Raw genomic sequence first — 16,006 nt, forward strand, 5'->3', positions numbered from 1 at the left:
ACCATAATACTCTATTGTTTCAGTGGAAGCTGTTGAGGGTCACCCCAGCTGATGGGGTCAGCAGCCCTGCTGAGTAAATGGTTCCAAGGCAGTGGTGGCATGCACCTCCAAGCTTGTGCTGGCTTTGATTTCCCAATTCTGATGTCCACAGAGCAGATCAGTGGAGGACACAACCACAGGCAAGCTGGTCATTTCCCCAAGTTCATGCAGCTCCTCAAGCAGCAATTTCCTTCAAGCAGGCTCCCCTGCACTTGTTCCAAGACACTCTTCCTACCCTGCTTGCTCAGACGCTACTGCCTCTTCACCTTGTGCAATGGCATCTCTGAATATGCATAAAAATTTCAAGAGGGACTTGAGTCAGTGCACAGAAAATCCATTTTTATGTCAAAAATTGTTTCACCATCAGTATATTTGGATTATTTGGCTTAATAAATATACTTTACCCAGGATCAGAAAAAGCCCCTTCACTTTTTTGTGTATGCAGAAGGGGATTTGAGGAGGAGGTAGGAGATGAAGTCGGTGGGAAATAGAAATGAATTTCTCTCTTCCTTTCGTGTTTTTTACATTATCAGATGCTTTACTTTTCACATCCCTCTTTGTAGTTTCTTGAATTTTTACTAGGAGTTCGGTAAGAAGGTAAATAATAGGGGCCTGTTTGTGGGAATTTTTCTTCCCTGCTTGGAAATGAGGGTAGGACAGGATAGGAAGGCACACCAGCACCTGAGTGAATATGAGCAAAAGAAGACTAAGCTTCAAAACCAGTGAATGCTTAAAAGCATAGGTTGCCTTTGCTGGTGTGATCTTGAGGCAGCTGGACCAAAGTTGAGCTGACCCTACTCCTTGAACAGCAAGCTACTACTTAACCCCATGTCCTTAGGGCTAATGCAGTTTTTAAAGTCAGATCTTTTTATACCAGTGAAGGATCTGGAAGAAAATACCAAACTTCACAATGGATTGCATACATTCAGTATTAAGCCTAAAATCAAGTTACAGAGTGCCATGTTTTCTTTTTCTTTTTTTGAGTTGTCTTTACTTAATAGTAACAGAATTGCTTCTATTATGTTTCTTACACTATTCAAGGGTCTCTGGCCCTTTGGCCAGTAAACAACCAAAGGACAGGACTCAGCTGACTTCACAGCCTTAGATGTATCACAGATCACTTTAAAAATAAAGGAACAGAATTGTCAAGGCAAAGTAGGTTAGCTAAGTAACTCAGAGCAGATTTGTAAGCAGCAGTGTGGGTTCCTAATGATTAAAACACCACAATATTAATCTTAGACCATGTTCTTTATAATATTCTTCATTTCTTGCTTTGTGTTTTTAATCCTGTTTCAACCCAGTCAGAATGTCAAGAAATGATTTGGGGGGCCAGTGATCAATACAGTTTTTCAGGGAAAAGAATAATGCCTTTAAAAGGATTGTCTCGGTAATCACAACATTATCTACATCTTTTATAAATAACAGTACTATGTATTTACAAGACATTTATTTGTCCATCAGATTTTGCTTGGCTTGTACATATAGGTAAGGTCACTATTTGGTCTAATATGTGTTTTGTTTTAGATTATCAGCTTCTTAAAATCACAAGGTGGCATTAGCAGGAGGATCTCTAGGGCTTAGGAGAGCACTGTGTGTAAATACTAAGTGACTGGAAACAAATCCAAAGCTTCATCTAGTGATTGGTAGAAAGCTCTGCCACATTCTTGGATGTTATGAAGATTTATCTTTCTAGTGAGTTTCATGTTAGAATTAAATCCATAATACTAAAGTGGAAGTAACTTTTCAATCCTTCAGTTAAAATTCTGGTACTTGTAGCATTTACCTTTTAAGATATTATTAAGGGTAAATGATTTAACTGAAGTTTTTTGGCTCTACAGTATCTTCATTTTGTGGAATACATAATGAGAAATTTTGATATTATATATCTATATGCAAATTTAATGATTCTAAATGCTGTTTAAATTAGATATAACTACTGGTCACTTAAGTTAATTGAGAGTTTATTAAGACTTTCAACCTTGATTTACATTTCCCCAGAGGTGGGAAATTAATCAACATGGTGTCTTAGGGTAACAGGGGTTGATAAGCATTTGAGAGGAGGTCCGTGAAGCTTGGGAGATGTCTCCTGAGCAGGATTGAGGCTTCGGTGACTAGAACTTGTACCTGCCCCTCCCGATACCCCTTCTTACCTGTCCTGGAAGGAGAAAATACTAATTCAGAATCCAAGTTTTAACATGTAATACTGAGCAGGAGGCAAGGGTGGGGTTAAGGATATTGACGGGGAGATAAGCTGGAATAAATCAAATTTTACTTTTTCTTTCTTAGTCTTTCCAGGACCTTGGACGTGCTAGGCAAGCACTCTGCCATTGAGCCACTGAGCCACTTCCCTGAACCTTATAAACCAGACTTTAAACCAAATCTGGGTTTGGCCTTGGGGACTGAGTCTTTCTGTCTTGTGGAAGTTTATCGACTACCTGGACAGCTCTGGCCTAGCCTCCCTGCTTAGTGTTGCTCCTGTCACGCATGGCCAGTAAGTCAAGATGTTGTGGGCGAAGCCCAGCTGATATTTTGGGGTGTTACTATTTGTGACATGTGACTCTCACAGAGGCTTAACTTGTGTTCAGTTTATGAGGCAGAAAACAGTCGTATGGGTACTCAGTAGACTTTAGAGACACCCTTGTGCTGACGTACAAAAGAAAAAAAGAAGGTGGGTTTTGAGTTGTGTGGAGTTGTTTGAGTTGTGTGCTGCTGACGTCCTTCCTGGTCTACTTACAGACTCACGATCAGAGCACTTCTGTGTGACCTTAACGCCTTTCAGGGAGAACTGCGGCCTAGAGAGAGGCAGGCTCGGGGCCTGCGGAGCCCTCCCCTCCCTGCAGCCCTGGCTCCCTCTGCTTGTCCGGTGGTGCAGCGAGGAGCTGGCCAGTTTTCTTCTTCCAAAGCAGTCTGCTCTTCCCGTTGGAGAAGTCGGGGGAGGTGGCAGTGTTGGGGGCAGAAAGTAATTTTTCACTTATGTTGTAAAAACCTCAAAGTGAAACCCTTTTCTACTTTGAAATACAGATTGAGAATATGCAAACAGAATTTTATATACTATCTAGTCACCAAATATTCAAAACAGAGAAAGAATGCAGTCACTTCAGCAGCTGGAAAGAGTGTGAGCTGGTGGGCTGCTTTAGAGCTGTGGCCAGCACTCCGCTCAGGACTCCAGATGGTAGCTTGCCACCTGAAATTGCCAACGGCTGGAACACTGCGCACCTCAGGGTTTTACTGTCTGGGCGTGGAGTTCTCACTGTGCCCTGGTACTCTACTTGGCACACTGAGGGACACAGCATGGTCCCTCCTTCAAGGAGCTCCCTTGCTCCTGGGGGCCCTGAAGAGTGAGATACTCACGGTGCCGTGTGATGGGGGTTTGCGGGTGTGGGAGTGCAGCATGGGGGTCTGATCCATCCGTGGGGCACTCCCGGATGGTGAGGAAGGGCTGTGTGGCTCCGTTGGAGCAGGGGAGAGAAAGGGGTGTTTGCGGCAGGTGTATATAGAAGTTCATTGGTGGCAGCAGGGGTGGGGGGCATGATTAGGATATTATTATTATTATTATTAGGTACTGGGAATTGAACCCCCAGGGGTGCTTTATCACTCTTTATCACTGAGTTAATCCCCAGTCCTTTTTATTTTTTAATTTTATTTTGAGATCAGGGTCTCACTAAGTTACTCAGAACCTCACTAAGTTGCTGAGCCTGGCCTTGAACTTGCCATCCTCCTGCCTCAGCCCCCCAAGTCACTGGGACTATCACCGTGCCCAGTTTATGATTGGGATTCTTGGGGAGATGGTTATTGATGGCCAACCAGTGAGGCTGCAGGGCAAGCAGGCACGTCCCAAGGAACTTTGTGCCATGTTAGGGAGTTTGGACTTCATCTGAGGATGCCAAGAAGCCATGGAAGAATTTTAGGGGGTAAAATTGATGACATGTTGGTTGTGGAAACGTGGTTCTGGGGAGAGGGGCAGGATTAGAGGGAATCATGAATGTCGCTTAGGAGATAACAGGAAGAGCCCAGATGAGGGAGACCTGGTGGGTGGTGCGGGATCATCATTTCATGGAAGTGGGGAGCATAGAGAGGGAGGAGAGCAGGGGAAGGCCAGGTACTTGGGTGGGCCAAGGGGTGGACTGTTTGTGGGGCTGGATATTCCTGGGACGCACACGGTGGGGAGCAGGTTTAGGGTGAGGGTGGGCCAGCTTAGATATTCAGGAGGCCATGCAGTGCCATCCTCCTTATGGGGCCTCTGGTCTAGTGATGGACAGTTTGCTCTGCCGTGAGTGTTTCTGGCTTTCATTTCTCTGCTGATGGCTGATCGCCCTGCCTGGAGTGCTTGCCCTTCTCCAGTTTGCCTGCTTGTGGCTGTTTCTTCCACACTTGGTATGAATCCTTCATGGGCTCTGCAGGTCCTGTTCTCGGCCCCCTGGCCTGATTTTCCACATCAAATGTCTATACCACAGAACTGCCCACTCGTGTGTTGCTTTTCCACACTGACTGAATTCAGCAAAGGATCTGAATTACCCTCCACACACAAGCTACCCCCCCCCCCCCCGCAGCCCTGTACGGGTCCATTCTCTGTACAGTGAGAGGAAATTTTTAAACAACTAGTTTATACCACTTTTCTACTGTTGAACTCCTCTCTGCCCCTTTGTTCCTTATGTAATGATCAAAAAGATACGTGCAGCAAGGAAAAGGTGTAGAACTATAGCTCTATCTTCCAAAACCTTTTACAGAGTATTATTGTGTTCTGCATTTGAAAATGTATGTGGCAATTCTTATATGATAAAGGGTAGAGGTGCTAAAATATATTTGGTACGATGATTAGAGGGTTCCCCCCCGCCAGTGGTGCTGGGTGTTGAATCCAGGGCCTCACACATGCGAGGCAAGTACTCTACCATTGAGCCACAAACCCCACCTCAACCAGGGTTTCTTTTAGCAGTTAATCTTGTCGATTTGATGTGCATTAGATCTTTTAATACAAGTAATCAAGCTGTGTCTGTTATGTCACTCTGGTTCATTTGATACAAACTAAAATTCTACACAGCTTTCCTGGGAGGCTTCTTAGGTAAGGCAAGTCTTTGGAGTGGGTCAGCTTCACAAAACTATATGCACACACACGCACCTGTGAGAGATTTCTGCCTATGTGTTAGCATGAGGTCCCAGAATACAGCCTTGAGCAACTTCCCCCAGAGGTATCCCCTCGCAGGCTGTAAAGGTACAACACACATACACCTACACCTGAATTCTTTCTTTAGTTTGGCACTAGGCGACTGTGGGAATGATTTTTCTCTGTGCTAGTCCCTCAGGATGTGAAGATGAAGGGATGTCTGGGCAGGGATTCTTTTATGATTTAGGAGATTGGAAGAACGTAGAGTTTTATAATGCTGCTACTCTTTTGACTCCTGAAATATTCTCTTCTGTTGGTTTACAAAATATGCTTTTAAATTACCTTCCAATGTAGTTAAGACATCAGACCTTAAATAAATAAATAAATAAATAAAATAAAGGTGTTGTGTCCATCTACAACAAAATAATACTTTAAAAATTCTAGATTGTTTCATTTACGTGAAGATATATTCAATAGTGTTTTTTCTTATGGTCTTTTAATTTTTTTTAATTAAAATATTTTTTATTTTTACAGACACATTTTGATTCATTGTACACAAATGGAGCACAACTTTTCATTTCTATGGTTGTGCAGGTGCAGGATGTAGATTCACACCATTCATGTAATCATACATATATATAGGGCAATACTGTCTGTTTCGTTCTACTGTTTTTCCATCCCACCCTCTCCCACCCCTTTTTCCTCTATACCATCCAAAGTTCCTTCATTCTTCTCTTCCCCCCATCACCCCCCCCTCATCACATGTTGTTAATGCACTTATCAGAGAAAACATTCAGCCTTTGGTGTTTTGGGACTTGACCTATTTCACTTAGCATGATATTTTGCAACTTCAACCATTTACCAGCAAGTGCTGTAATTTTATTCTTTATGGCTGAGTAACATTCCATTGTGTATACAAACCAGTTTCTTTATCCATTCGTCAATTGGAGGTCATTAGCATCTAGGTTGGTTCCACAATCTAGCTATTGTGAATTGAGCTGCTGTGAACATTGGTGTGGCTGCATCACTGTAGTATGCTGATTTTAAGTCCTTTGGGTATAAACCAAGGATGGGATAGCTGGGTCAAATGGTGGGTCCATTCCAAGTTTTCTGAGGAATCTCCAAACTGCTTTTTAGAGTGGCTGCACCAATTTGCAACTCCACCAGCAATGTACGAGTGTGCCTTTTTCCCCACATCCACGCCAACACTTTTTATTGCTTGTGTTCTTGATAATAGCCATTCTGATTGGAGTTAGATGAAATCTTAGGGTGGTTTTAATTTGCATTTCTCTAATTACTAGGGATGATGAGCCCTTTTCCTGTATTTGTTGATCACCTGTATATCATCTTCTGTGAAGTGTCTGCCCATTTCCTTAGCCCGTTTATTGATTGGGTTCTTTGTATTTTGGGTGTAAAGCTTTTTAAGTTCTTTATAAACTTTGGAGATGAGTGCTCTGTATGAAGTGTGTGTGGAAAAGATTTTCTCCCACTCTGTAGGTTCTTTTCACATTATTGTTTCCTGTGCTGAGAAAAAAACTTTTTAGTTTGAATCTATCCCATTTATTGATTCTTGCTTTGATTTCTTGCATTATGGGGGTCTTGTTAAGGAAGTCTGGTCCTAAGCCAACGTGATGGAGATTCAGGAGTATCAGGTCTAATTCCTAGATCCTTGATCCATTTTGAGTTGAGTTTTGTACAGGGTGAGAGATAGGGGTTTAATTTCATTTTACTGCATATGGATTCCCAGTTTTCCCAGCACCATTTATTGAACAGGGTATCTTCTCCATTGTAAGTTTTTGGCGACTTTGTCTAGTATGAGGTTACTGTACTTATGTGGGTATGTCTCCGTGTTTTCTATCCTGTACCTTTGATCTACCTGTCTATTTTGATGTCAGTACCATGCCGTTTTTGTTACTATGGCTCTGTAGTAGAGTTTAAGGTCTGGTATTGTGATACCTCCTGCATCATTCTTCCTGCTCAGGATTGCTTTGGCTATTCTGGGTCTTTTGTTCTTCCAGATGAATTTCATGACTGCTTTTTCCGTTTCTATGAGAAATGTCATAGGGATTTTTATTGGAATTGCCTTAAATCTGTATAGTGCCTTTGTAAGTTTGGCAATTTTGATAATATTAATTCTGCCTATCCAAGAACATGAGAGATCTTTCCATCTTCTAAGGTCTTCCTCAATTCCTTTCTTAATTGTTTTGTAATTTTCATTGTAGAGATCTTTCACCTCTTTGGTTAGATTGATTCCCAAGTTTTTTTTTTTTTTTTTTGAGGCTATTACGAATGGAGTTGTTTTCCTCATTTCCCTTTCAGATGTTTCATCACTTATGTATAAAAATGCTTTAGATTTATGTGTGTTGATTTTATATCCTGCTGAATTCATTTATGAGGTTTAGAAGTTTTCTGGAGGAGTTTTTTTTGGATCTTCTAAATAGAGAATCATGTCATCAGCAAATAGTGACAGCTTGAGTTCCTCTTTTCCTATTCGTATCCCTTGTTATGGTCTTTTTAGTTATTTTAGCTTGTCCTTGATATTTTGTGTGTACAACATTAAAAGCCAGAGTTATTTTAAGCTGAAATTCCCCTTAACTCCCTTGAATCAAACTTCTTAAACATATGATGTTGTGTTTCTAAAATTATGTAGAGGGATAAATTAATCAATTCAATGGTCATTATAAGCCTAAGAATTAAGTAAAAATTCTAATGCTACATTATAAAACCCCATCCATGTTCTTGTGTAGCAGTTTGTGAACATTCTGCATTCCTTAAGAATTTATTTCATATACATTTTGAAAAGTGAATTTTGATTATATATTTATATAAAAAATATAAGCATTGAGTTTTTTATATAGATGGAGTAAAAATAACAGTTAACTCCCTTGATTTTATAACCTTGCTTCTTTTCTTGCTCAGACACTCTCATAGAGGATCCAGGTTAGTTAAAATGCTTCCTTCTTATGCACCACTAGTCTGGATGTTTGCATAACCAAAACCCTCCTTAGTGCAAACATTGTGCCTCCCTGCACTGAGCATAATCCTGCAGGCTCTGCAGTGAAGTGGCCTGCCTGAGAGAGTGACGTCACCTGCCTCTGCACACCCGCATGCGCATGCGGGGCGAGGGCGGTGCCGGGCTTCTGATCAGAGATTTATCACCCTGCTCTTTGTGTTCAGTAGTGAGTGGGGAAGTTTCCTCTGAATTAATTAATGAGTAAATTTCGGTAATTACCACCAAGACTCTGTACTAATAAGAAGCTACCAGTGTACTGTGTAATTTTGTTGCTGGCGTTTCAAAATAATGCTTTATTTATTAACACATTTTTATTACTGCTACAACCTGAGTTTTTATAAGTATAGGGTTTTTCAGTCTTTGATTCGAACACTTTTCCCGTTTAGTAAATACTAAAGTGGAAAAGCTGGTAGGCAGACGAGCTCTCTGGAAAGGGAGGAGCGCAGTTCGCTGTGTGGGCTGGATGGCTTCAGGTGGGCCCGAAGCCCAGAGCCAGGCACTAGCTCAGTGTGCTCAGCAGCTTGAATGGCCAGGATATGACTGTTGGTTTGTTTGGTTTTTTCCCCCTAAAACTGATTTTACTGGGGAAAATATCCACTTAATTTGAGGTTTATATGAAATTTCAAATTATAAGAATCTGCCATTAGTTCTGGGAAATATGGGGATTTAAGCAAACACCAACTGTTTTAGTTTTTAAATTTTTAAATTTGATTTATGTTTTAACTCATTTGATTTATTTCATCTTAATTTTTTCTTGCCACTTATGTATAAAATATTGTTGGTAGTGTGCCGCATAAAAGCTTTTGGTAATTCTGAAAATATTTCCTTTGTATTTTTTTTCTTTTTAAATTAAAAAATTACCAAGGAGAGGGTAATTTTCTTTTTGTATTTATTTGGTGTTTAATACCATACAAGTGACCAAGTAACTGAGATTCAGGTCCTCAGTGACTATCTTAAAAAGGTATTTGTCAACAGGAACAATGTAGCTCCTTCTTGCAGGGTCTCAGGGTAAAAAAATGAGTAATTGATTTGACCAGTGGGGTGTTAGATCATTTATTCCAGACCAACTGAAAGATTTTCTGTTGTTGGATGATAATTTGTAGAATATTTCCGCTTAGGGCAGAGAGATTAATATTCCTTCTTGTAAATGTAAATCACACTGTGGTTGAAGTCTAAACTACAACAGAGCTTGTATTTCATAAACTAAATATAGAAAGTGCTAAGGAGTGTTAAGGTACTTTTTGGGGATTCAGGGACATGGCGTTGGAGAAGTTGATTTGTTCTTTGATTCATTCCTTTGTTTTTTCATCTTTTATCTAGTTGTCCCACATTTATTGAGCACCCCTGACCCTGTCTTAGGCATCTGAGATATAGCAGGGAACAAGACAGACTTGTCTTCTGGCAAATTGGTTGATTTAGAGACGAAAAAAAAACCACTCTCTGTTTCATGGACAACATAATGTTTATCATTTTAAGAATAGAGATTTCAGAGCATGAACTTGATATTCTCAGTGTGACATGCTACTGGTCCAAAGAGCAATTTAAGAGATGTAACAGAATCCATTTTGACAAATAACGTCATGTTGAATCTTGGGGTTGAGGTGTTCTTAAATATTCAAATTTAATTGTTTTAGGGACAAGTTCTGTGTGTGTGTGTGTGTGTGTGTGTGTGTGTGTGTGTGTTGATTTGAAACCAGAAAGAAAATCACCTAGCATACCTACATATTTATTTTTAATAACAGATGTGAAATAGGAATTTTAATGCAAACTGGTTTTCCCCAGTAGTATTCAGGAAATACTAGTGTAAAGTCTTTAGAGTAGAGGCAGGCATCATCACAGAAACATTCTGAACATATTCCTTATAGAATATGTTCAAAAGAACAGTTGTCGCCTACCTCTTTTGGACTCCCCTGGGAAACATCTTCTGCTCCTACACAGAAGTCTGTGTGAACTCCATCCCGTGTTGGGCTCACTATCCCCTGGAGCTAGCATTTCATTAAAATCCACATTGGCGGCTTTATTTCAGACAGTGAAATGTACTTTAGTTTATGACAAGAATTGTTATAAAAATCCAGTCTTGTTTTTCTGCCCACTTTACTATGGGTTCTTGGTAACTTAAAATATCTAATTCCAAGAGTAGGTTCAAGTAAATGCCCCCTGATTTTGACCATTTTACCTGCAGGTTAATTATCCTGAGCATTTTAAGTTGTTGCTCTTCTCTCTTTCTCCATTCCCTTCTAATTTTACCAAATTTTTCTTTGTGGCATCCCTTTCCATCTATAGTGGCATCAGCAAACCCCCTTGGTGGCACATAGACTAAGTAACAATGTTGCTGACTCCTGGTCTCTGGCATAGAGATAAGGTTTGAGACCTCAGAAATCTCTCTCCAAAATAGTATTTGCTGTTCCTTAACCTCTGGGACCCTGGGAAGTACATGTGTGCTTCCAGGGAACAGTCATCAAGTGCAGCAAATATTTGCTGCTATTCAGTAAGTTTTCGGGACCACAGATAGATTTTTTTTTTTCGTTAGAGCATTATGATTATACAAAGTAGTTAGGCGGTTCATTTTGACAAAATCATACATGTAAGGATTTGATTTCAGTTCCCTTCCCCCTTCTTCCCTCTTCCCTCCCCCTATTCTCCCTCCTCTACTCTACTGATCTTCCTTTTGCTTGTTTATTTATTTATTTTTGATTGATGCTTTCTACATATACATGAAGATGAAATTCCCTTTGGTACATTTACATATGCATTTAATATGATTTTGTTAAATTCATTCCATATTTCTTCCCTTTTGCTCCCTTCCTCCCTCATTCTCCTTCTCCTCCTCCACTGACCTTTCCCATGTATTTGTGATATCCAGTCCTCTCCCCACCACCTTTATTTCCCTATTTTGCTCTAGCTTCCACAAAGAGAGAAAACATTTGGGAACTCTTGATTTTCTGAACCTGGCTATTTCACTTAGCATGATGTTCTCCATTTCCATCCATTTACTAGCAAGTGCCATCAATCTTTATGGCTGAATAAAACTCCATTGTGTATATATTCCACAATTTCTTGATTCATCCATCTATTGACGGGCATCTGGGTGGATTCCATAAATTGACTATTGTGAATTGTCCCTGCTCTTTAGTATAGGAGTCAAGAAAACCTTAGGAGCTGAGTCTTTTTTGTGGTGTTCTCTAGAACCACTAGAATAGTATAGAAGCCATTTGTTTTTAATGTTTGAAAACTTTTTTTAATAGCAAGATACTTTTCATAAATACCTCTCCAGGGCATGGAACAGAACCTGCCTTTTTGATCTGAGGAACTTCCATGGTTGGGTTCCTCCTGCTTTTCATTGAAAGCTCCGTGATATCTTTAATGGTTTTAGTATTTATACATGCTTCCTCAGTCATTTTCTTATGAATGTATTCTTTAAAAATGGGCATGAGATCAACATAATTTTAGGTGACCACCATAGTAATTACAGACTTAATTTCTTTGTGTGGCTTTGTGTTTCCTCTATTTTCTTCTCTGTTCTAGAAGCTTCACTTGACTGTTTTAATAAGATTCACATCTTCCTTTCTGTGACACATCCTACAAAAGTATCACAGGAGCCTGGCAAGAGTGCATATTGCAGCCTGGGTGTGGGCATGCGTGTATCCCAGTGGGGGTGCAGCACCTTTCCACATCAACCCTCTGTGGGCTCACGTGCTTTTCCTCTCCTGGAAGGACTTTGAGTCTTATGTAATTTGAAGGGGAAATTGAGGATTGATAGGCTGAAGTAACTGCAGGTCTGAGAAACTAAAGATCACATGGGAGTGAGTCTCTGGCTAATAAAGGGCATAGGAAGTGGAGATTTTTATTGTTTTTTTTTTGTGTGTGTGTGTGCCTGTTTTCAAAATCAATATAATATTCTTTCCGTGTGTAGCCTGGAATGTAGCACAGCTGACTGCTGTCACCCATTCCATCATTGGCAAGTAAATAGATGTGGTCCAGAAAGTCAGCAGTAATTGTCAGGAGTGCTGTGGAATGGTGACTCAAGGCAGTTAGCCCTTTGTTGGTGTGTCCGCCTCTGGATGAGGACGTTCTTGAGAGGGGTTGTGTGACTGACAAGTGGAGCTCTGTTTCTGTAGCATAGAGACCAAGACTGTAGTCGGCAGTGGCACTGTTCTTTGTCATGGCATGTGGAGACAAGTTGGTGGGAATTGCAGGAAGCATGCACGCATTCTCTTACCTGAGCAGTGGAAGGGGAATCCTCTTACCACGCACCTGTAGGTTGGGATGTACAGCCGTAGTTTACCTGTTATGTGATCTGCCTCCTCATTGTGTAGGCCCCCACCTTGTGCTACTTAGGAAACTTCATAATCTGCCTTGTTGTATGGTTATTGTAAACCTCTTTTAACGATGTCATTGGAACTATTTCCCTTTTTCATTTTTCCCAGTGTAATTGGTGTCCACCAATGATTCTAGGCACAGTTAGCCTTTGTAGATGCCTTGCATGAATTACAAAGACTGATAGGGAATTGTTGAAACTAGATTGCATGCACTTAAAAGTTTTGAAGGAACCTGAAGGTGAAATTGCATGACTCTTGGTTCAGATGTTTTGTCTTAGGTAAATATCTGTTGTTTTAGAAACTTGGTGTGTTGCCAGCACAAGCTATAGTGCGTCAGAAAGGAAAATGGCCTGGTGATCTGGAGGCCCGAGGTTTGTGTTGAGCCTGTCCATAACTGGCTCAGTAGTGCCATTCAGCTCACTCAGAACCTCAGGGTCCCCAGCAGAATGTGCTTGCAGCAAAGCCTGTGGTGATGGACAGTGTCATCACTAAATCCTATAAACTGGGTTCTTTGTGCACAAGCAAATATTCTATGGACAGGCACATTTCCTTAAAAATTCAGAAGACATGAGAAATTATACTCTTATTTATGTATAATTTATCAAAATGCATAAATGCATTCTACTAGCATGTAAAAAATAAAAATTAAAACAAATCAGAAGATAAAATACTAATTTATATATTCCTTGCACCTATGAATGATGTGTGGTAGAGACTGGATTCTGCTGATTTTATTGTTTTTTGCTTGCTTTAGTAGGCAACTGATTTGGACCCAAACTGCAGACTATCTCTTCTGCAATAGGTAGCAACTCAAATGTCTGTTCAAATCTTTAATCCTTAGCAGGGCCACTTGGAACTTACCCCATCCATGCATGTGAGGCTCAGTGGAAAACTTGAGATTTGGGCCAAGTTGATACTTTGAATTTGGGACCCCTCTTTCCCTTTTCCAAGATTTCTCCTCTCTGTTTCAGTTGCTAAGATAGCTATGAATATATCCTGGTTCTTGTTTGAACGGCACCTAAGTCTTCAACAGCACTCTGCCCTCAACTAACAGCCCTAATAAAAATAAGAATATCAGTGCTACTCCCTCTTCCCAAGCGCATCTCCCTGCTTTTCATCCTCTAGTGCCTTGAGAGAGTCGTGATTTATAGATGTTACCAGTGTCGGCACTGGTCCCATTAGCTCACCAGAAGTGGAATCATTTACACTTATTTCTTTTCTTGCTTTCTAATTCCAAGTTGATATTTTGTAATGGTTGCGATACCATCCTAACGTTTTGGATGCTTTTCTTGTACTATTTGGCACAAACAAAAGTGGGGATGGTGAAGCAGTCTTTTTTCTAGGGATTTTTCTGCTAGTAACAATGATAATGACTAATTTGACGAGCATCCCTGAGTCAAGATTACATCTGTTAGAGATCGTCAATTCAATATTTAAGTCATAATTATGAATATGAACATTTTTACCCCAAATTTCAAAGTAGACTTTTGCTCTGGTGAGCTGGCTGAACGTGTTTGGTCTGCAAGAATTCCTTCTGTTTAGATGATTTTGTCTTGGCTGGTGCGTGCTTCTTTTCTACAGAATTTCCACCTGCCCTTCTTAGATATTGAGGGGTAGAGGAAGAGTTGGGTTTTAGTGAAAATAGGGACCTTGACCACCTTAGAAGCTGGAGCAGCGCCACTGGTCCACCTTACCATATTAGCCCCTGGAGTTCCTCCACGGGGGCACGACCCAGAAAGCTGGAAGGGGAGAGGCAAGAGGCAGTGGTGGCCAGTCCTCCACTATTTATAACCCCTTTCTCTTGCCAGGCCAGGGCTTATTTTTAACCCGTCTCTAAAAGTCTGAGCAGAAGAGACATTGAGCTCCCCCTAGAGAGTTTAGCATGCCACAGATAGCAGGTTTTACAAAGCATTGCTGCTGTTTTCTTTGCCAGTATCTAATCTACAAGATTAAAATGAAGATTTGGTAAATAATCTAGACTGATTTCATATCCTGTCTTTTGGGGACCAAATTTTTATTGCTAGAAATGGCCCAGAGTCCTTTGGGACACCGGTCTTTGGATATGTGTTCAGATCATCACTCCACATTAAAATAGAAAAAAATACTGTGATCATACATAGCCTGTTTTCCATAGAATTTGCTGTTCCCATATGATGGTGGCTCTTAGCTAATGGGTGTGAAGAAAACTATAGCACTGATATTGAGTGCAGTGGGTATTAAGTGTCACTCCCAGTAACCGTATTTTCTCTTTGTATATTTCAGGGTTTCGAAAAAATGATGAAATGAAAGCTATGGATGTTTTGCCAATTCTGAAAGAAAAAGTCGCTTATCTTTCAGGTAAAGTCTAACTTTCTAATCTGCTATATTTGACTAAATTGCCATGTTATCAGAGTTTGACATACTAAACTAGCTCACCTGCCACAGCATATAAACCAATTGGCATTTTCGTTGCTTTTTAACTGCTTTATTCTTGTAGCATTTTCCTGAGAAATTAATGCCCAAGCCATTTTCTTTAGCTAGCAGGTACATCGTAAGTCTGGGAACAATATTGACCAAAATATGTCTGTCATTCAGCAAATGCTTGGCTGCTTTGTCCCACGTAGTAAGCAAGCCAACTGAAGTTTAGAAATTGATCATCTCAGCAAAGTGGTAGGACTGTGGTATGTGTAGATGTGTCTCAGAGTCTTAGCTCAGTATCTTGTTTCTGTGGCTGTGTGTTACCTCCTCTTCTGGAGGGTAAGGAAAACCACTAGTCCTTGAGATCTCCTCTTCTGGACTCTGTACCTGGAGTGACTAGAATGTTCATCATGAACCATAAAGTCCTGGTGATCTCTACCAGCTGTCCTCCATTTCCCTGACTTTGGGAATGTGGAAGCAAACTGGACAGACATGGACTGCCAGTCACCTGACTGCCCTCCCCTCTGCACACAAAAGTCAGGGTTTAGCCCTTTTTGATGCTCTCCTTGGGCTTTACCTGTGACATGTGCAGAACAGCTATTGGGTATGCACCTTTTGGGCACTAGTTCTCATGTTACAGAGCAAAGGTTTGCAAGATCTTTCTGCTCTGTTTTAGCAGGGAGTAAATTTGTACGGTGTCATGTGTTCCTGGGCAGTTTTCCTGGAAACCTTTCCTTGATTCATTTTTATCTTTCTCAAACAGGTATAGTGCTGATCCAGTGTATCTTCTTGAACACAATTCAGTTTTTAATTTATAACACTGCAGGCTGTTTTTATTTGTTTTGGGTGTCCTTTGGGAATGTGGTTCTGGTATATATTTAGGATAAAGCTTCCTATGGTGTTTTTGCCAATCTTGCTTTGCTTCATGCCCAGCGGTAGTTCTTGGCCCCTACTTAAAGACTGATGATTTTGCAGAAGTGAATCTAATTCATGACACATTTGGAAGGTTAATGGAAGAGTACAAGAAGTTCATGAGGAGAAGGTACTAAGTTGTTGGAAGTACATGATAAAATAAATAAATGAACTCCTGGCTTATAATACACTGAGTTTTAAAAATAGCATTCATTTGCTCTTTTC

The 16,006-nt window shown here is 40.6% G+C and overlaps 1 protein-coding gene across 4 annotated transcripts in view; it reads left to right on the forward strand.

Annotated features, from left to right (window-relative positions):
• The window catches only part of Trio (trio Rho guanine nucleotide exchange factor), a 322,610-nt gene that overhangs the window by 101,585 nt on the left and 205,019 nt on the right, over window positions 1–16,006 (forward strand). For all 4 annotated transcript variants that reach the window (XM_047555755.1, XM_047555754.1, XM_047555752.1 and 1 more), the window contains exon 2: window positions 14,735–14,809. In XM_047555755.1, the coding sequence (XP_047411711.1) occupies window positions 14,735–14,809 (75 nt within the window). The remainder of the gene's footprint in view (window positions 1–14,734; window positions 14,810–16,006) is intronic.

This window comes from Sciurus carolinensis, chromosome 6 (assembly GCF_902686445.1).
Source record: "Sciurus carolinensis chromosome 6, mSciCar1.2, whole genome shotgun sequence".
Classification (NCBI taxonomy): domain Eukaryota; kingdom Metazoa; phylum Chordata; class Mammalia; order Rodentia; family Sciuridae; genus Sciurus; species Sciurus carolinensis.